A 19,815-nucleotide genomic window follows, 5' to 3' on the forward strand; every position below is an offset into this window, starting at 1 on the left:
ATAATACTCTGGCCATGAATCTTCCACGTAGTGGCAACGTCAAAGTGACAGGGTGGGGGGAGAACGCCCGGATGCACGTGTACCGTAGTAAGTTCTTCTGATATCTCAGATATAGTACCAATCAAAACATGGACAGGCATGCCACCACAGTGTGTGCTCTTGTCATATCTGCAACGTATTGCGTTCTCCTCACGGCTCATGTGTCGGTGAGTAGCTCCGCTCTACGACAATCTGTCCTTCCATCGCCGTGGCACAGCTTTGGCCTCGTGAAGTTCGAAGCCCGAGAAGAGTGCAATCATTCCAGCTTGATGCTTCCTTTTGTGCAAGCCCTCGGTGAGGAAGACGGGAAGGTGTGCCATTCGGTAAACGTCTGAATGGATGCCCATCCTGTCGGAGCCGATAATTACACACGAGCTTGGAATACCACCCCCCGCAGTCCGTGGGTACTCACGAGGGTTACACCCTTTGGAGCGGTGTGCCCTAGTGACTTGCCCTTGAACCCCCACATTCGCCTCTCCCAGTAAAGATGCTGTCCGTGCCCGGAGGCTTCCCGTCGCAGGGGTTCAAACTCGAAGAATCTTGCCTGATTTCGTAACTCGTCACACTGCTTTTCTGTGTTGACTCATTAGCTTCTGTCGTCGGTCCTCCGTACGAATACGGCACTCCGAACGTCTCCTGAGCTGTAGGCGTCCTTTTGCTAGCCAAGGTGTGACTTGATCGAGGGCTGACAAGCACATCGAAAGGTGTGAGACGACGTTGGAAAACTTGACACGCATAGAAGCAAGTTTGAGGAATGATCTTGTGCGATGTTACAGCATCACCACCTACCGAGGGAGGACGGCGTGGTACAGGAGTTTTCTTTAGAAGTCAGAGAATCGTTGGGTCCAGTCAATCCAGCTGGACGGTCAGATCTGCCCAAAGCTCATGCATGCATGGCGACATAGAACGCAGTCTGCGATGGAACTCTATTCCTGTGAGACGGGTATGAATGACCGTGACCCTGTGGCGGCAGGATGTGAGCACACCAATGTGTCATACGCCCACTCTGAGTAGCAGGTTGTGTTCCATGGAGCGTTCCACATCGTGAACTGTTGTTGCCAAGGTTGGTCAACGGGGTCTCAAAGTAAATAGAGAGAGGACTGCGATCGATGACGGCTCACGACAGGGGGTTGTCTTCGTGTCTGCTCTGCAACAATACAAGAGAAATCTGAATGATGACTGTCTGACGAACAGACAAAATGGATTCTGTAGAAGGACCAATGGATGTTCATTTCTTGACAAGAGGAGGTTTTCGCGAGAGTACGAAGGGGGAAGGAGGGGTCATTCCTCCATTTGCATGTGCATAGTCAGAGGGTCAGGGTTATGAGCTCCCTAGAGTACCGAGGTCCATCACACCTTCGGCTCCGGTTTGCGGAACAAGAAGCCGCGCCGGACATCACCAAAAAAGCTCCGAGGAGCTTAGCACTCCTCCTCCTCCTCCTCCTCCTCCTCCTCGGGATCGAGGACACCGCCAATGCCTCTCGTCCTGTGATCAACAAGCCCAGCCATGACAGCCTGCATGATCCAGCGCCAAAGCCTCCTCGCAAGGCTGGCACTTCATCATCATCACCATCATGGGCGCCCGTCAAGAATACGCCTCCAACCTCCACCCTCTCCTCTCTATCCTACTCATGCTGCTGCTGCTGGCTGCTGCTCCTCTCGGATAATACGTGCTTCCAGAGGCTTCTCAACCACCACGTCTGGCCTGTCCTCCCAAAAGGACCAACATGTCCCGCTTACAGGCAGCGAGACGACTTCCTCACTCATAGGCCCCATGGCCTCTCCTATCCCTCCTCAATCACCACCACCAAAGCCTCCTCGCCGTGCCCGCCGGCGCTGGGTGTCCGCCGCCATCTTTCTCCTCATCGGTGGCCTCTCTGGTACTATCCTCAGGGCAGTGATTAGCCCGCCGCCACCACTCATCGCGGGCAGCCCTGCAGACCTCGCCCTCAAAGCCGACATCCAGGCTCGGGCCCTTACGCTGCCCCTCGTGAAGAAGCTCATGGCAGACCCGGCATGTACGTTCGCTCCAATCTCTCCCTTCTCCCCTCCGAAGACCTGAGAACCCAGATGTCACCTTCGATTGCGTGCTCATTCAGCCTGTCTGCACCCCCAGGGTCCCATCACGAAGCCTACCAAACGGTCCCTGTATCCGACGATACTCCTCGCATTACCACCGGGCCCCTAGGCTCCTCGACGGGCATCGGTGCCTATCAACACATATTCGTCCATGACGATGACGCCCCCGTCCTCACTCCATCACCAAGCGACCCCTCCTCCTCCTCCTCCGCCGCCGCCTCCTACTCGTTGCCCTCTGCTCCCCAGCAGCAGCAGCAGCAGCAGCACCCCGTGCTCAACATCCTCTACCTCGGCACCTCCACAACAAGCTGGCCAGGTGTCGTCCACGGCGGCCTCCTCGCCACCGTCTTAGACGAGCACGCCGCCCGAGGCGCACTGGCTGACCCTGCCCTGCGTTCCGCGAGCGTCGGTGTCCTAACCGCCAACCTCGAGCTACACTACCGCCGGCCCACGCTAGCGGGCGAGTTCTACGTCGCGCGAGCGCGAGCCATTCCAGACACCGAGCTCGAGCCAAAGGAGCGCGGAAAGCGCCAGAGGAAGATTTGGGTCGATGTCTCGCTCGAGACTATGGACGGGAAGGAGTGCGTTGGAGGAAGGGCGCTATTCATCGTTCCTCGTGGGGGGAAGGCGTTGCCGTCTGGCGCGGTGACGCTTCCTCCATCTAATCGTTGAGATGGGACCAGGGGAAGGCGTAGTATGTTAGGGTTGATTGCATACGGGGCCTTGTGTGGTTGTGCAGGTGATGTTTGGTAGATTTATGCTGTGTATCACAATGAGGCCGCAGAGCAGAGGGTATCGGGCAAGAAGACCACTGACCGAGAAGAATACCTGTCTAGACACTTATACCGCTATTTCAGGGCAGCTGCAGGTTGATCCAGGCAAGCCTACTGCTCTTCTTCACGACATTTACATTTAGAGAATCCCCGTCATGTTATATAAAGAGAAGAGTATAGATTATATAGAGTGTAAGACCTCCATATCGGGTGCTTGGCCAGGAGGAGCATAATGGCAAGAGTCAGTACAGGATTGCGGTCGGCGAGCATGTATAGAGGGCCCAGGTATACATATGGAGGCTTGTGTGAAATCATCGTAGCATTAATTCATTATAGCATAAAACGTCTTTTGTATGGAAAAGGGGTGTTGGTTCCCCATGCCGCCTCCTCCTTTGTCACTTTACTTGCGTCAACAAACATCATTAAATCTTCCTCCCGCGAACTGTACGTGAGCTGGAATCAACTGAGGTGATGAACAATGAATACGTACGTTAATCTCCAAGGCAAGCCAAATGGGTAATGATATGTACAGTCAACTATGCCGACGCATCCCGTGTACGTGGCATGATTCTATGGAACGACAATCTTTACCTCCCATTATCCGCGAACCGAACATGAGATGGATGCATTCGTTTAAGTTAAGAAAAGCTTGCAGACCGGTTATTCCAGAAATCGTCAAGTATTGTTTGTTGGATGGCAGAACGGTCCCCGTCGTTTATGAGAAGTCATGAACATTCTTGTGGTGTTGGTGTGAGATGCGTTCCCTTGAGGTATGTTGAGACCGAATCAGGATGGCGGCGGCCCTGCAGCATACAGGTTGGGATAGACAATCGGATAACCGTTCTGTCCCGAAACCATATGATAGCCTCCTCCTACTTGACCAGGCGCGCCCATCTGTCCTTGAGGGCCGGCGAAATAGGCTTGCGGATGAATGTATGCTGTTGCTCCTCCGCCTCCGTGGAAAGCACCACGACCTCGTCCGCTGTGGAAACCGCGTCGAGGGCCCATGCCAAAACCACCACCACGACCTCGGTACGGAGGGCCCCTGTAGTCATCGCTGTCGGGGTTCCCAGAAGATGACGACATTCCTGGGCCATCATTCGTATGCATGTGGCGACTGCCATTATAGCCTCGCCTCGCGCCACGGCCCCGAGGAAGAAAAGGCCGTCTGTTTGACTTGGGCTTGCCGTCCACAACAAATTCAATCCGCTTCACTGGATTGGTGGCCATGATGTTGCCCGTCAGGCCAGCCTCCTCAAGGTGCTGTGGGGAGGTTGTCGAGACCTGGAAGATGTTCTCGAGCTTCTGCAGCGGCTGGAGCTCTGGGACCCAGGTCTTGACGTAGGCGCCCTGCTTGTCGTAATCAAAAGCCTGCTTCACGGGGTTGAAGATGCGCGCTTCACCCCGAGGGTCATTGCCCACGCCGGCGACGTACTGCCAGTTGGCCCAGTTCGAGGACACGTCGTAGTCGAGCAGCAACATCTCGTACCACTCCGCCCCGAAGCGCCAGTCGATGCCCAGGTGCTTCGCGAGAAAACTGGCTACGTTCTGTCGCGAGCGGTTCGAAGTGTAGCCTGTGTGCAGCAGTTCTCGCTGCGAGGCATCAATCAGACCCATGCCTGTGGTGCCGTTGTTGAAGCGCCTGATGAGCTCGGCCACCTCGTCTGGACCAGGCTGCTGGTCTGCCAGGGCATTTTCAGCAATGGACGTCTTCCACTTTGGTTTCTTCGTCGTGGTGGCACCGGTGGGTGCTTCCGAGTCGTACTTTTCATCACGACCGCGGAAACCATCGAGCCGGAAGAGCCTGTGGCGGAACTTCATTGTGCAGAGACGCATGTAGTCCCTCCACAAGAGCTCGAACCGGACGGCCGCGGTCCCTTCGTTCTCGCCCTCCTTGAACCCCTTGGCGTGTTCGTAGTCCACATCGGTCCCGTCTTCGTACTTGAGCATCTCGTGGTGAATCTGCCGGGCCGTGAGGCAGCCCTGGGCAAGGTAGGCGGATAGTTTGGTGCTGAACGCGGGACCAAGGAGGCCATTTCTGGTTTCCTTGTAACTGTACATCAGGCCTTCCTTGATCAGATGGTGCAGTCTCTCCTGCGCCGAGGACTCGCCGCCAGAAAAGGGGTGCGCTGACTCTGCGCCCTCGGGGAACGCAGGCATGTCCGACAGAAAGTCCCGGACCGGGGACACGACAGCCTCTTCCACCTCGGCGTATTCTGTCGGTATCGTGAAAGGAGGTTGCTGGGGCGGTATGCAGGACGCTTCAGGAAGGGGTGGAAGCTGGCCCTTGTCAGGCTTTGGAAGAACAGCGCGCGGTCGGCTTCTCAATGGTTCGACAGACTTCCTGTATGTGGTGAAGACATCGGGTATGTCTTTGATGGGCGTCGACAGATCGCGGCTGGACCAATGGGTTAGTTCACGACTGTTAGTTTTTTTTTTTAAATAATCAAAGAGAGGATCAGGAGGGGGAAGTTCTTTCGGCAGAATTGGTTGGTGTACTCACTCGTCCACATAATACTTCTCGTCCGTCCAGAGCTTAAACGCAGCGTCGTGTTCTTTGCAGATGGCAGAGATGGCCTTTTGCTCTCTGCACTCCTCGACGCCCTCGTCCTTGGTCATCCAGACTGCCCCGACCTTCTCCTCTTTTCGCGAGAATCCCGTGATCAGATCTGCCACCACATCGCTCGAGTTTCCGACACGGAGCACAAGGCCCGCCCCGGCAGACTCCAGCTTCTCCTTCAGGTCCCAGACGGACTGGGCAATGAATTTGGCCCGGTGGGGACCAGTCCGCCACACCTTGTATACCGTGCTCCTCGCCTCTGGATAGGGAGAAGTCCCGGCGCCATCCTTGATGAAACCCGAAACCTCGATTTGCTGGGCGGGAAAGACATAGACAGGGAGCAAGTGCGTGAAGCCGTGATCGGTCTGCGATGCAAGACGATGAAAGATGGGGTTGTCAGACAGGCGAAGGTCGTGTCGTAGCACATAGATCAAAATGTTGGACTTGACCATGATGAATGGTAGAATGACGGAGCTCGCTTCTCCCTCCCTCCCTTTTTGCGCTGAACCCGAGAATCAAGCACACAAAGACAATGCAAAGGGAGAACCCTTCTCTTCCAACGTGAATTAGTGCCAAGTCAGAATTGGAAGCTGACTTTGTTTCTCTTTTCTCTATACTTTTTTTTTTCTGGTTTTTGAATGATTTCTTCCTCTTTTTTTTCTGTTTTTCTTGTCTTTCTGCGCGAGCAATGTGTGTGCTCCTGGAAGAGACCTGAGACGTTGGGCAAGATTGGGAAAGTAGTCTCAGAATACTGGCTCGCGCGGCATAGAATAAAACCAGTGTTGATCTTTGATCAGCAACGGGCCAGACCAGAACCTCAAATTGGGACAGTTGATGAAGAAGACAGTTGTAGATCCCCAATGGCCGAGTGAATGTGTCATAGACTCGGAGTGCTCTTACGCCAGCCGGGATGTAACTATCAAGGGCAAGGACCAGCCCTTAGATCGTTCTCAAGCGCAGGTAAGCGTGTTTTGATGATGGGATATACTTCATCAATGCGGGCCTGCTGTTTTCCTGTTGGGTAATGGGTGGTGCAGGGTATTAGAGCCACTCTTGTTTCGGTAGTCTGGGATGAGTAGATGGAGAAGGAAAAATCTCTCTAGACAAGGGACACAGCTGATTGAGCAAAAGTTCAGACGGGAGAGAGACACAATGTCGTGGAAGCAAGGGCTGAGCTTTTGGAAGGTGGGTGTGGGTGTGTAGCTAATGTGTGTGTGAGTGTGAGTGTGGATGTGTCTATGTGTGTGTATGAAAGAGTGAGAGAAAACCGAGATGTGGGGGGGAGGGGTGTAGTAGTCAATATTACCTGAGGCCAGCTTGATGTACAAGGAAGGAGGAAGGTATTATTGGGAGAGGGGGGGGGGGTGGACAACACCAAGATGTGGAAGTGTGTCCCCCTGGCAAGCTGTAAGTTGTTGAGGGTGCGGTACTACCTACTACCACAATACTATAGTGCAATGCAATGCTAAGGCGCCCGCCCCTCTGAGCAAGGGCGCTGCAGTACCTGGACCTTTTGGGAAGAGTTGATGGGGTCAAAGTTTGGAAGGGGTTTAGTCAAATCAGGATGATGGAAAGTGGTTGATGGGGTGGACCCTGATGTGTGGCGAATAATTATGACGGACAATATACGCTTGACTAGGAACGTACTTTGTCGCGGGGCGCTGTGATTTAGAACATTGTCGCCGGTGCTCATGAGTGTTTTCTGTGTATACATGCATAATCCCGTGAAATGGCATGTATTCCTCTCGTTTTTTCCAGCTGTCATCTAGAAATGAGGCTGCTTTATTGGATGATCAAGGGAGATGGCTGAGTTGGGGGAGGCTTCGTGAGGTGGTGATGACGAGATCGAGTATTACTACGGGACAAAACCCATGGTAGTACGAGTTGTGGTACCGACTACATAGCAGATTAGAGGGGGAAGAGAGGGGGGGGGGATGATGAGTGGTAGCCACGATCAGTACCAAAAGAGGGATGAAGGAGAAATTAAACATGTAGTACGAAATTTGGAGATCGGGTCAAGGTGGTTAGTGGCCCAAATCAGCCACGAGGCTATGTTGTTGTCATGATGGGCTGCGACACACAGATGCTCAACCAGAGGGAGACACGCATGATGACAGGTTGACAACAGTGAATGGATTATGAGTAGTGACGCTTGACCAGAGTAGATCGGCCTTTGGCAAAAGGAAAAGAAAATGAACAAGAAAGTCAGCCGTTAACCGTTTTGTCCACTATACTATGGTACATTTATGGCATTCCTTGTGGCCCGAAGTGGCTGGAGGAGGAGAGAGGCAGGATTTTATCCGTTAGGAGGGGGAGAAAACAGAACGGGCGACGAGGCAAGGGAAGGTGAGAAAAGGAATGGAGTATCGTGCCCTCGCTGATCCTGGTCAACAAGTGTTCCACCGCGAATTTCTCGATGCCAAGTTCATATAGGCGTTCTAGGGATCGAGAAAAACCTCCACTAAGAGAGCCCTGTGTGGAGGCGGCGGGCGGGAGGTCCCACCTGGTTTCATGCAGGGCCCTTGTCCCGGACTTAGCCTTGGTGACATTGCCATCGGCCTTGGTTATCTTGAATCTGACAGTTGACATCAGTCCTCTCTCAAACCTTTTTTTTTTTTTTTTTTTTTTTTTTTTTTTTTGGGCTCGTTCGTATCATGTAGGGGGCGTGAGTCTTTATAGGAGTTGGGGTACCACAACCACCTTTTATTTTCTCCCTCTCTTGCTTAAAGCCATTCGCAGGGTGCCTTTTACGGCTAGTAATACCACCGTGTACACACTGAACTGGTCGTCCGTCTTGTCAGCATCGACCCGCTGCCTGCCTTTCATCGATCTCGCAGGCCGCCCAACGCGTACCTTGTTTCTCGGGGGGGTGGGGGGGGTCCATATACTCTCTACTCATCAGAAGCCAAGACCCTGGATCTGACAAGAAGAGAGAGAGAAAAATCAAGAAGCCCCAGAACCCTGCTCACGTTGCGCCATCGTTAGCACAGACTATAAACTACGTACTGTGATATCTTAGATTTCCCACAATCCATGTCCCGTCGGCCCCTTCGTCTCGATACTACCCTCCATTACTATCTCCCAGCAGCTATCCCATTCAGTCAATCCCTTCAGTGGTTTCTTACTCTTCTTCTTCGTTTCTTTTTCCTAGGCTGCATTAGGGCCTTGAAACGCTGAGGGCCTGCCGAATTCCGAAGGCGTTCGCGTTGCTGGCCACGAGGCAACTTTTACATTGTAGGGACCTGACGACTACGTCATAAGGACTGAGAGAGAGGAGGGGCAATGGTGGTTGTCAGCCCATATACACTGAAAACACATACACGCACTCTCTCTCTTTCTCTTTCTCCCCTTATCTCTCTATATACCTATACGTCAGCCTTTCTTCTCCAGACGTCTGCCACCGATCCTCTCGTTTTTGTTGTGCGCCAGATCTGAACTTCATCTCTCGGAGGATTGGCCATCGTGAGAGTGACTACGAAACACTTTCCTCAAAAGACATTCGTCACAAGGGTGCGCAGCCACTATAGCTACTATAGGATTTGACTTCGTGCCCAATGTGACCCTCCACTCCGCACATGATGCGGCCTGTCTGTGGTGCGTGTCATGGACTGGGTTGAGGGTACGGTCAGAACCTTAATCGTCACGTCTAACCCAGAACCCTAGGATGATAAATACGATCACCCGAGTTGGATATCATTGCGAGTGAAGCAAGAGAGGAAGACTGAGAGAAGAAGAAAAGGGGACGAAGAAAGAAAACGAAAAGGAAAAACTAAAATCAAGGAATAAGACATGAAAGAAGGGGGGGGCTTGTTAGGGGGACGGTTCCTGATTCCGCGGGTCATTCAGCTACAGCTCGACTACTGCAGTACATGTCATAACCTCGGCCTGTGAAATGCGCTCGATTCACACCAACTCCACAATTCAAGGTTGCTTGGCAGGGTCCAAATCCAAGGTACCGATCTGATAGTCTCTCCCTATCTTGTTAGGCTTGGGCTATAGGCTAACTTCTGCCAGTGGAGCCCTCCGCCAGCCGACCACGATAACTACCATAGATCGTATGCACTCGGGTCGTCGATGGGCAGATTTTTATTCAATTCTCGTATTTTTTGTCAATAGTTTTTGGGGCTGCTCCTATTTTGCTGTATAGTCAGTCACCCTCAACGTTGTGCCAAAGGGTCTCGGGACTCACGGTAGACGGCGTCGAGAAGAACACCGGAGATCCCTCACCCTTCCCTCTCTTGTAATGCCGAATTCCTAGTGCTCACTTCCTAGTATGCAAGGATCCACTTACTTCGGGTTTTCCGCATCACAGATTAGTGGGTTACCCCCACAGGCCTGAGATTCAACTGGAGCCTTCATGCAGACGAATACAAGGCTCATGCGCTGGTACTATGTACTAAAGGACAAAGGAAAGGAGGGGGGGAGGGGGAGGGGGACGCAACGAATATATCCCACCTTCATTTCATGCCTGTCTGTCTGACCAACTTTGTAAATAACAATTTTACCTAACGACAGCCGTTGCAAATTCTGCCCCGGGGGAGGATTCTTGCTGCTATCTCGGCCAGCTGAGAGACACAGCGACGTGAGCTTAAAGATCGGCCGTTCAGGTATTGAGCTTTACCCCAGCCCTCTCTTTCCTATGCCCCCCCCCCTTTCTTCAATTTTTTTTTCTCTCTTTTCCTTTCCTCGTCTTCTCTCTTTTGTTGATCCAGATCTTGAGGCCATCTGTATTGTAGGACTGACGTTGTATAGGATTGACGTTGAGGGCGTATCGCTTGCCAATACAGGCATTCCCGTGGTGTAGACACGACAGCAATCAAAGAAGCAGCTGAGCGTGGACCATGTCAAAGGACGTATTTTACACCTGCTTATGAGTGCTCACCACTAACAGAGAAAAGACACATTGTCATGCTCACCCTAAATGTTGATATAGAATAAACCTGCACTCTTGTTCGTAACGACCTGACAGTCCTTGAGGGCTCTTCCGAAACCCTGAGGAGGCAGGCGACGAAGAGTGAAGCTTTATGCACAAGGTTCAGTTCGTACTGCATCACCGCTCATCCCACATCTCGCCCGTATTCTTGGCGAAATTCTTGACGCCTTTCTGTCTCTCTGAGAAAGAAAGATAGAGAGGAAGAATAAAAAGGGTTAGTAATCAAAAGCAGGCGTTCAGGGATTTTCAGCTGTCCCGTATGCATACTTACCATGGTTCATCATAGTAGCATGGAGTTCACCAACAGCCGAGCGGCCGCGGTGTTTGCCTGCATCAGGCAAGTTTCGAGCAAGGCGCTCGCTCCTGCGGGCATTACACAGGTAGGAGCGCAGCAGTCTAGAAGTCGTCTCGACAAGCCATTGGTCAGCAAGAGAGAGAGGCGACGGTACCACTGTCCGGCGAGGCGTCGGTATGCGATTCAACACTCGAGACTCAGTGAATTATACGTATATTTCCTCTTCTCCCTTAGTAGGGCCTTCCTCTAGGCGTGATACGGGGCAAGGCTAAACTGCACCACAACAGCCGTCTGAACTAGCTGGTACTCGAGCTCATCTGTTGCCAGCTCCAGCGAGACCTATCGCAGGGTCTTCAGGCGGCCAGGTCAACTGAACCTGCGCGAGACCAGGCCAGCCTAACCAGCACTGTTGCTAGTCATATTGACGATATGTGCCCTGATCACACTGCAGCTGGCGTACTCTGCTCTTCTTCTGCCTCGTCGTCTTCGTGGTCGTCCAGCAACACAACGTACATGTACCCTTTTTTGCGGAGGCAGGCGGCTTGTCGACTTTCTGTTCCACAACGCATCAGCCGTCGAAGGTAATTTGGAGGTAATAGCAGGTGGAAATGTGGATGGAATATTTACTGTTGCCAGACTGTCTCTGTTCGACGAGCTCGCATCAGGGATCACTTGTGGTGACATCTGAAGTCCTATCGTCACGCCTCGGGCTTGCGGCTTACTGTGACACGACCAGTTTTAGCTGAGATGGTATAGATAGACAGCCTGCACCGGAAATGGTCGTGTGCGAAGCTCGCAATCCTAGCTTAGGTAAGTAGACGATCAAGACGGCTTGTCAACCTCAGGATGAACGGGTCAAGGGCTGACGAAGAGGGTGCTGGGGAGAAGTAGATTTCAAGAGGTATGGGAAATAGAGCCTCGGACTGGCCCTTGATGGGCATCACAACAGATGAAGAGGCAAATTTGCCTCTCAACGTTGGCTTTAGGAAGTCCACGCCTTCTTGTGGATACGCAAACCAGGTCTGGGTGGTCGTGAGGGCGGACGGTAGTATATATCATCGCCGAGGAGCAGGGGTAGATCTCTGTAGAGCTTGACTCCATTTGCTTCCAAATATAAACAAAGACGAAGAAGGCCACTCGGAGAAATGAGTGGGAGGTAAGGACTGAGAAGGAAGGGGAAAGAGGGTGTGAGAGAAGAGTAAAAGGGGGAAGGCCCTTCATGCCCACACAGTTGGACTTTATGCAGAAAAGAGCTCGAGGTAAGGGTTTGCTGGGAAAGAACCAGTGTGACCTTCCAGCATCTGATCAGCTGATTGCCCTATTATGTCCCAGAGATCGTGATCTTCTTGTGGAAATGCGAATGCCCCGGAGGCAGCAACAAGCAACACTCGTATGGCAACGGTCCATGTGTACTATTGGGCAGGTCTTTCCATTTCTATCAGAGATCATTTCGGGTAAGATTGTGAACCTTACTGCCCAACACCACCATAATATCACAGTTAAGGAGCTCCCGGAAGGGTTCAGTTGGGCTCCAGGGCTGCCCCAGGGCTATCCCAGACCTGAGTGTCCTTCCAGTGGTAGCATTTATTCACTGAGGAGGCCAGAAACTCTTGATAGCTGATACTCTTGCCCTCTGGAGAAATTGTACTAAAAATCAAAAGCTCTGCTTGCCCTTGCTGCTTGTCCTTACTGCTTGCCCCACTCTACTGAAGGTGAGCCCAGAGCATTTTCGAATCTTCAGGAGCCTCAATGATTTCTCTACCTATTGTCTGATTCCTTCCCTTTCCTGCCTTGAATGCCGGCCCCCTCCCCTCCCCCCTTCCAAAAATCCACCGGAGCTGAGAATTTCAGTGCCCGTTGTTCGGACTCCAGTAAAGATGCCCAGCCGACACCACAGCGTCCGCCACAACCGAACAGCGAGGTACAGCAATCTCCACGGACTAATTACATTACCAGACACCAGCAGCTGACACGTGTTGTTCGTGCAGCTCAAGTGAGCGCAGGCTCTTTTGCAAGTCGAAAGTTTACTTTGCTGACATCTGGTCTTACGAAAGATCCGGTACCAAGAAGCGCTCGACAGCATCGAATCCCGAGAACACACCGGAGAATTAGCAATTCCTCCTTGATAGAAAGTTCCGCCCGAGTAACCCTCGACGAATTTTGGAATCATTCTTATCGGAGACAAGTCAACAGATGATGGTATTGCAAAGAGTATAAACAAGATGCGGGGGATCGGCAAAACGGCCAAGGGAGGGTACCTCTCTTTCCACCAATTCGAAGGTTCACTCCTCTGCGTTTGCATGGGTTCTGTAGATCGGCACACGTTTATTATTGGTTCTTGCTCCCCATGCTAGCCGCTTGCACGTACAGGCTATACCCGCAGCAAAAACAGCAGACAATCTGGTTGCTCGGGTTCAAATAGGAACGCTGTTAGATGGCTTAATTCCTGACCGTCTTTCCAGGCAAGAAAGTGGCCGGAGGAGACGTACAGTGTACGGTCAAATGGCCCCATCCCGCTGCAAACCACTCCGCTTGCAACGTTTCGCCATTGCCCCTCTTTTGCTATCTGCTGCTGAGAGGCGATGGCGAAATCACAATGCAACATCTCGACAAGTGGGCAATGCGGGTCCTAGCCGTAGGATCTGACGATCTTCCCAGGTAATATTTGATAAATAGCAATGCCGTCTCTACATATTCTTCAAACTGGCACTCATTGGCATTCGAATCTAACCACTAAATAATCTCTAATCTTTCGTTCTTCATTTGAACATGAAGATTTTCAACACGGTACTGTTTGCTCTGCCCTTTGCAGCAGCACAGACCTGGAATAAAACCTGCATCATTCCAGCAAGTGGCAATGGCACCGACGACGGCCCGGCCATCCGACAGGCTTTCCAGAATTGCGGTACGAATGGCCGTATCGTCTTCCAAGAGAACAGCACCTACGATATACAGACAGTCTTGCAGCTTCACAACCTCAGTAACGTCCAGGTGGACCTAAGAGGCACCCTTCTCGTGCGCGGTGCCCTTTGCTTCCGCTCACGAATCTGGTGGGCATACTCTGACAACGTCACAGTTCTCGACCGATGTTCGGTACTGGATACAGCACGGCTCGCACTACTACTTCCAGAACATATCCATTGCTATGGAATTCTCTGGAGAAGACATCACCATCGATGGTCATGATACCGGCGTCATTGATGGTCAGGGACAAGTGTGGTATGACCTGGCTCTGGGGATAGGTGGACTCTTTGGACGCCCGATCCCCTTCAGTCTCCGAAATGTCTCGAATGCCGTGGCCAAAAACTTCAAGATCCTCCAGTCTGGAAAATGGTAAGTCTGTGGTCAGGTGATATTCTTGGACGCTAACATCGTGTGGCTGATACCCGGGCACCGCTGAAATTATGACAGGAACTTTGTAATGGTAGAGTCGAAGAATATTCTGGTGGATAACATCTACATCTCGAGCACCTCGGATGATTATCAAGTAGGTAATCACCCCATGAAATAATATGTTTCCATTCTGACTTTGATGCAGGCAAATCCTGGGAATCTGGGTAACACCGACGGGTTTGACACAGTGAATTGCGACAATATCACGATACAGGTAGGTTAATGCGTCTTGTAACATTGGCGAGTCCTCGTTTTATACTAAAACATGGGGGGAATGCAGAATAGTTTTGTCAATTCTGGTGATGATTGCGTTAGTGTTAAGCCAGGCAAGTCTTCAACCAGAACCCAGCCATATCCTTCCAGTATCCCGGCAATCTCATGCTCATTCAATCATGTAATTAGGCTCAACAAACATACGCGTGAATAATCTCACCTGTGTGAATACCGCCGGTATTGCGATCGGTAGCCTAGGGCAGTATGAGGGTGTGTTTGATGTGGTAGAAAATGTCACAGTAGAGGACGTTTCGGTAAGAGCTTTGATCACAACGTGTTTCAGTTGCTACGATGGTGACGCTGATAAAACAACAGCTAATAGGAAGCCGCACTGGGGCATATCTGAAAACATACATGGGCAAGGCGACGTACTATCCTCCACAAGGAGGAGGGAACGGGACAGGATCGGTGAAGAATGTTTGTAAGTTCAAACTCCCTGCCTTTGTTTTATCAGATCCAAGGTCGTTGCTGATTACACCCAAGTGTTCAAAAACTTCTACATTGAAAATATCACCGCGTCTCCGGTGCTGCTCCAGCAGTGCACCGCCTGGGCGGGCTGGGGAGTGCCATCATGCAACGAGTACCCCGCGACTGGATTCACTTTCGACAATATAACGTGGACGAACTTTACTGGCTGGATGAACGAGACAGTAGGGACCGACACAGTATCTCTGGCTTGTTCGCCTTACTCGAAATGCTCAAACTTTCAGTGGAATAATATCACTGTAGTGCCAGCGAATGGGACGGCGACAGGAGAGTGCACAAACGTGGATGGGTACGACGACACTTGCAGCAAGTCGACTTGAGAGGTTCCAATTCTAGTCAAAAAAGCACCAAGCCATGACCATATCTTTGAGCCAGTGCCTAGGAGACGAGAAACACACGCAGCTCAAACACCGTTCGCTGATGACTGCTTCCGTCCACACCCCACATGTCCACACAGCTTTCCATGCGCCACCTCCCAGTGTAATCATACAAGTGATTTTATTCAAACACAAATGATTCAAACCACTTTGAGCGGGACTATTGGGAGGTCAGAAGTGTGCGGCACCATGCGTTGTCGACCTCTGATCTGGGATCAACGTACCAGCTCTTTAGGATGAATTTTTGACTGTAGGTAATAATCTAGAGCACGACTGTGAAAATGAAATGAATATGAATATAAGATGCATAGAGGCTGTTTTACGTACCCGTAATGTGACCCCAAATAGAAGCATTCTGCAGTCCAGGGTGACACATGCTTTGCTCCCTCCCTCTTCAGCTCAGCACCCTCGTCTCGTCTTCTTTGGGATTCTCTTTAAGCCCTCCAGTTGCCGCGCATTCACTTCCGGAAACTTGGCACCACAACGCTTCTAGCTTCCCTTCACTCTTGATTGACTGAGCAAACTCACGAAGATAGTTCCCACAGCGTGAAGCAAATCCTGGGCATTCTCTATTATGTCCCTCCGCTCCCCCATAAAGTGGGGCGTTTTTTTTCTTTTTTCATCGTCTTCGGACCCTAATTAGGGATATGGCAGTAGTATAATCTATTGGTGGGGTTGTTGCCCTCGGCACCTTTGACCTCTATTCTCTTTTCTCGTATCGTTGACTGATTTTCTACGCCCGTGAGTGCTCATGCATTGCTTTTGCTTCCTCTACGTATTTTGCTCTTTGTTATATAGAGAAACAGTTGATAAAAGACTGTAAGAGTGTTGCTTCCTTCTTTTTCCCCCTCAAAGCGCGTGAGGCCAAGCAGATCTATCTCAAGTAAAAAGCTTACTACAAATTTCTCCTCCGCGCACTCCCCCGTGCCTGCTTCTGCCAGAAGAACATGATATTAATTGGCTTCTCGGGGTTCATAGCATTTGAACTCCTAATTGGGCTGCCGTACGATTAGGCGATCCATATCTTGCCGCTGTTGATGGTCTTCTACGTCCTGACGCGAAGCAGTCATGCTAACTAAGCTCATGTCGAGCGAGAGCTACGCCTCAAGTGTACATAAAACTTGCTACAAAATAAGCGCCGCATGTGGCAAGATAGATACGGTGCTTGGCACGGAGGAATTCACGCCCATCTAGAACACGCTTAGGAGAAGTGAGCATTTGCCATTACGCGTGATTTCTTTTCTACTAGGTATCTTAGTGACACTGGTTTTCGTGCCCAAGATTGCGGTCGAGAATTTGAGCCACTGAGACAAGAATTCCAGCTGGAGCCTGCGACTGTATCTGGTGTAATTCAAGTGGGACGGCATCCTGGGCGAGGAAGACTTGTAGGAGCTGGCTGATAAGGTACAGACTGTAGGCAGTGTAAGACCTGATGCGATTTAACATTGTCGCATCTTGTTTTCATCGTACTCTAAGATGGAATTTCTATTTCGCCATGCAACTAAAGACCCCCCCCCCTCTTTAGGAGTATTTTTATTGCGATGTCTGGAAGGCACAGACAGTTACTGGCTAGGTCTGACTGCAGTCCAAGGAAATGCTAATTTCTACCGGCAATCGTTCCCAATTGATCCAAACTTACCACACGAGTAATTTGTTGAAATGCATATGTGGTGGCGTTGGCATTTGTGTTAGTAGTAAGTATGAAACCTTGAACGACTTCTGCATCAAGCACTAAGACGGTGAAAGGAGAGAAGAAAACAATAGTCACTATAGAAGTTTATATCTGTCAATTTGTCAATCATTCCTACTACGAGGCCCCAGATAATGGTTACTTATCACTATTACTTACGCGCGTCACCGAGGCATATGCATCAGGTGGAAATATTCAAGTCTTGGCCTCGGGGCTCATCCACTCATATCCTGCCAAGAGAGATAAAAAAGCGTAGTTCTTACTCGTTTCAAAGAACCGGCTTACACTCGCTCCTTGGAGAGATAAGGTCGGCGCCTTGGCACAATGGGCCAAGCACTTAGGGTCAACGTGGAAAAGTTCTAGAGCTGTTGTTTCCGCCCGATTGAAGATTGCGAAGAATATGCAAATAATATAATTTCGGGTCGGGGGACTTTTTTTTTTCTCGTTCTTCCGAATATCTTCCAGTTTTGCTGTTCATAAATCATTTTGGGGTTCGATCGAGACTCTTTGTGAGCTCCCAAGCCTACCAATCCCGCGCCAACTTAAATCACTTACTCGTAGTACCGTCGCTGAGGGGGCTACGCCTACCTCTGGTGCCCGGTGCTTGGTGGTGGTGTTGCAACAACAACAACGACAACGGAACTGCTCAAGGGCAACAGTGGAAGTCTTCTGGCAGCTATAGCAATACCGACAGACAGGCACAAGATGACTTTGGTGCACACCATCAATGAGAGGGTAGCGCGAAGCCCGATCGGAAGATGGTTTCGGCTTGAAGGGTCCGGCCACAAGAAGGCCCGCAACGGGTCTTTCTTCTTTACTGAGCTTCGCGCTGGCTTGGCCACCTTCTTCGCCATGGCCTACATTATAGCCGTGAATTCGAGCATTGTGGCAGATACTGGAGGCACATGTGTCTGCAACGGTGGAGCGGATGATCCAATGTGTGCGAATAACGAAGATTATTTGCTGTGCGTGAATGAGATCAAGAGAGACCTCGTCACTGCCACGGCTGCCATTTCTGCGCTGTCCTCATTCTGCATGGGTTTGTTCGCAAACTTGTGAGTGGCTTCCTCCTCACCCCCAGCGGGCCCCTTTTCCCCCCAGGAGCGAGAGGCGAGTGTTGATCCCAACTGACGACTTCGTAGACCCGTCGGACTTGCCCCTGGCATGGGGCTGAATGCCTACTTCAGTTATACTGTGGTCCTCGGAAATGGCGTCCCTTACCAGGTTGCATTGACGGCCATCTTCGTTGAGGGCTGGATTTTCTTTGCCCTCGCACTCTTCGGCATGCGACAGTGGCTCGCACGTGCTATCCCACGGTCCATCAAGCTCGCAACTTCCGTCGGCATCGGCCTGTTCCTGACACTCATTGGCCTGACCTACTCGGAGGGCATCGGTCTCATCGTTGGCGCGACAGACACGCCCACCACGCTGGCCGGCTGTGTGGATGCGTTACGCGACCCAGACACCGGCTTGTGTCCTGACGGGGCCAAAATGCGCAACCCACGCATGTGGATCGGCATCTTTTGCGGCGGAATCCTGACAAGTCTGCTCTTGATCTATCGGGTGAAAGGAGCCATTCTCTTTGGCATCATTCTGGTCTCCATCATCTCGTGGCCTCGTACGACCTCTGTAACATACTTTCCCTACACGGCCGCCGGCGACGATGCCTTTGACTTTTTCAAGCAGGTAGTCAGCTTCCACCCGATTAGGAAGACCCTGAATGTGCAGGATTGGGACATCGCTCAGTATGGCGGTCAGTTCGGCTTGGCGCTCATTACGTTCCTCTACGTCGACATTCTGGACTGTACCGGCACTCTGTACTCGATGGCCAGATACGCCGACCTGGTCGATCCTGTGACCCAGGATTTCGAGGGTTCCACTTTGGCGTGAGTTTTGTTCCCAGCGCAACCCCCCCCCCCCAATCTCGTTCATGAATGTTTGTTAATGTTTTTTTTTTTTTTTTTTTTTAATTTCAGCTACATGGTAGATTCGATTTGCATCTCGATTGGTGCTCTTCTCGGCTGCCCGCCGGTGACAGCATTTGTTGAGAGTGGTGCGGGCATCGGTGAAGGCGGCAAGACTGGTCTTACTGCCATGACGGCGGGAATATGTTTCTTCATCTCCATATTCTTCGCCCCGATCTTTGCTTCCATTCCTCCTTGGGCGACAGGCTGCGTGCTGGTCCTCGTGGGGAGCATGATGACACTCTCTGTGACGGAGATTAACTGGCGCTACCCTGGCGACAGCATTCCCGCCTTCGTCACCATCGCCCTCATGCCCTTTTCCTACTCGATCGCGGACGGCCTCATTGCTGGTATCTGCGTTTACATCGTACTCAACACGACGGTATGGGTGCTCGAGAAGGTCTCGGGCGGACGCATTGTCCCACCCAACAAGCACGAGAAAGAAGAGTGGACGTATAAGATCCAAGGCGGCCTCCTGCCACCGTGGACGAAGAGGTTGGCGAAAGGCAAGAAGGACTTTTGGAGGGCTGACGAGCAGAGTGAAGTCATAGGTCAGGGAGAAGTCAGGACAAGTGACAGTCTGCACGACGGGCGCGAGGGTGAGAAAGGCCTGGCTACCGAGGCTGTAGCAGACGACAAGGGTGAGAAATGAATAGACTGGAAGACGATTCCAGATTTTGCTATCATTCTACGCCCTAAAAGATTGTTTGGTACATATACGACGCTCGGCACGACATTGGAAACAAGGAGTGATGCGAAAATCTCATTCACTGATTAGAACACCGTCTTAGATATTTCAGATACTCAGCAGTTGTAATTAGACACTGTCTCGGCAGTCGAGACGTTGAACAAGCCAGTCCTCCTTCCTACATTTGACTCGAACCCATTCCGTACATTAGCATTACACTTTTCGCTATACTCATTGTACATAGTATGCACGTCTTGGTGAAACG

The 19,815-nt window shown here is 51.3% G+C and overlaps 5 protein-coding genes across 5 annotated transcripts; 3 read left to right on the plus strand and 2 right to left on the minus strand.

Moving 5' to 3' along the window:
- Positions 1-1,774: 1,774 nt before the first annotated feature.
- M406DRAFT_273066 (uncharacterized protein) lies at positions 1,775-3,228 on the plus strand. The gene is made up of 3 exons (XM_040918169.1): positions 1,775-2,057; positions 2,156-2,286; positions 2,380-3,228. The coding sequence occupies exons 1-3, from the start codon at positions 1,814-1,816 to the stop codon at positions 2,788-2,790; spliced, it is 786 nt and encodes a 261-aa protein (XP_040779589.1). The 5' UTR covers positions 1,775-1,813; the 3' UTR covers positions 2,791-3,228.
- On the minus strand, positions 3,199-5,903 carry CRY (blue light photoreceptor protein; the record flags this gene model as incomplete). Its single annotated transcript, XM_040926021.1, has 2 exons — positions 3,199-5,289; positions 5,395-5,903. 2 exons carry the CDS (start codon positions 5,901-5,903, stop codon positions 3,678-3,680), a joined length of 2,121 nt encoding a protein of 706 aa, XP_040780358.1. The 3' UTR covers positions 3,199-3,677.
- A 4,598-nt stretch (positions 5,904-10,501) lies between these two features.
- M406DRAFT_327056 (uncharacterized protein) lies at positions 10,502-11,620 on the minus strand (the record flags this gene model as incomplete). The annotated part of the gene is made up of 6 exons (XM_040920164.1): positions 10,502-10,563; positions 10,656-10,747; positions 10,939-11,018; positions 11,140-11,163; positions 11,193-11,400; positions 11,520-11,620. 6 exons carry the CDS (start codon positions 11,618-11,620, stop codon positions 10,502-10,504), a joined length of 567 nt encoding a protein of 188 aa, XP_040779590.1.
- Positions 11,621-13,481: 1,861 nt separating this feature from the next.
- On the plus strand, positions 13,482-15,118 carry M406DRAFT_25566 (family 28 glycoside hydrolase; the record flags this gene model as incomplete). Its single annotated transcript, XM_040917050.1, has 8 exons — positions 13,482-13,694; positions 13,756-14,012; positions 14,091-14,166; positions 14,218-14,286; positions 14,353-14,386; positions 14,475-14,599; positions 14,661-14,766; positions 14,829-15,118. Coding segments are annotated over 8 exons (1,170 nt in total), but the record flags the coding sequence as incomplete, so codon positions are not given.
- A 2,485-nt stretch (positions 15,119-17,603) lies between these two features.
- Positions 17,604-19,514, plus strand: M406DRAFT_62735 (uncharacterized protein; the record flags this gene model as incomplete). The annotated part of the gene is made up of 4 exons (XM_040924797.1): positions 17,604-17,953; positions 18,041-18,784; positions 18,875-19,440; positions 19,471-19,514. 4 exons carry the CDS (start codon positions 17,604-17,606, stop codon positions 19,512-19,514), a joined length of 1,704 nt encoding a protein of 567 aa, XP_040779592.1.
- Positions 19,515-19,815: the final 301 nt, after the last annotated feature.

Source organism: Cryphonectria parasitica, assembly GCF_011745365.1.
Source record: "Cryphonectria parasitica EP155 unplaced genomic scaffold M406scaffold_2, whole genome shotgun sequence".
Lineage (NCBI taxonomy): Eukaryota > Fungi > Ascomycota > Sordariomycetes > Diaporthales > Cryphonectriaceae > Cryphonectria > Cryphonectria parasitica.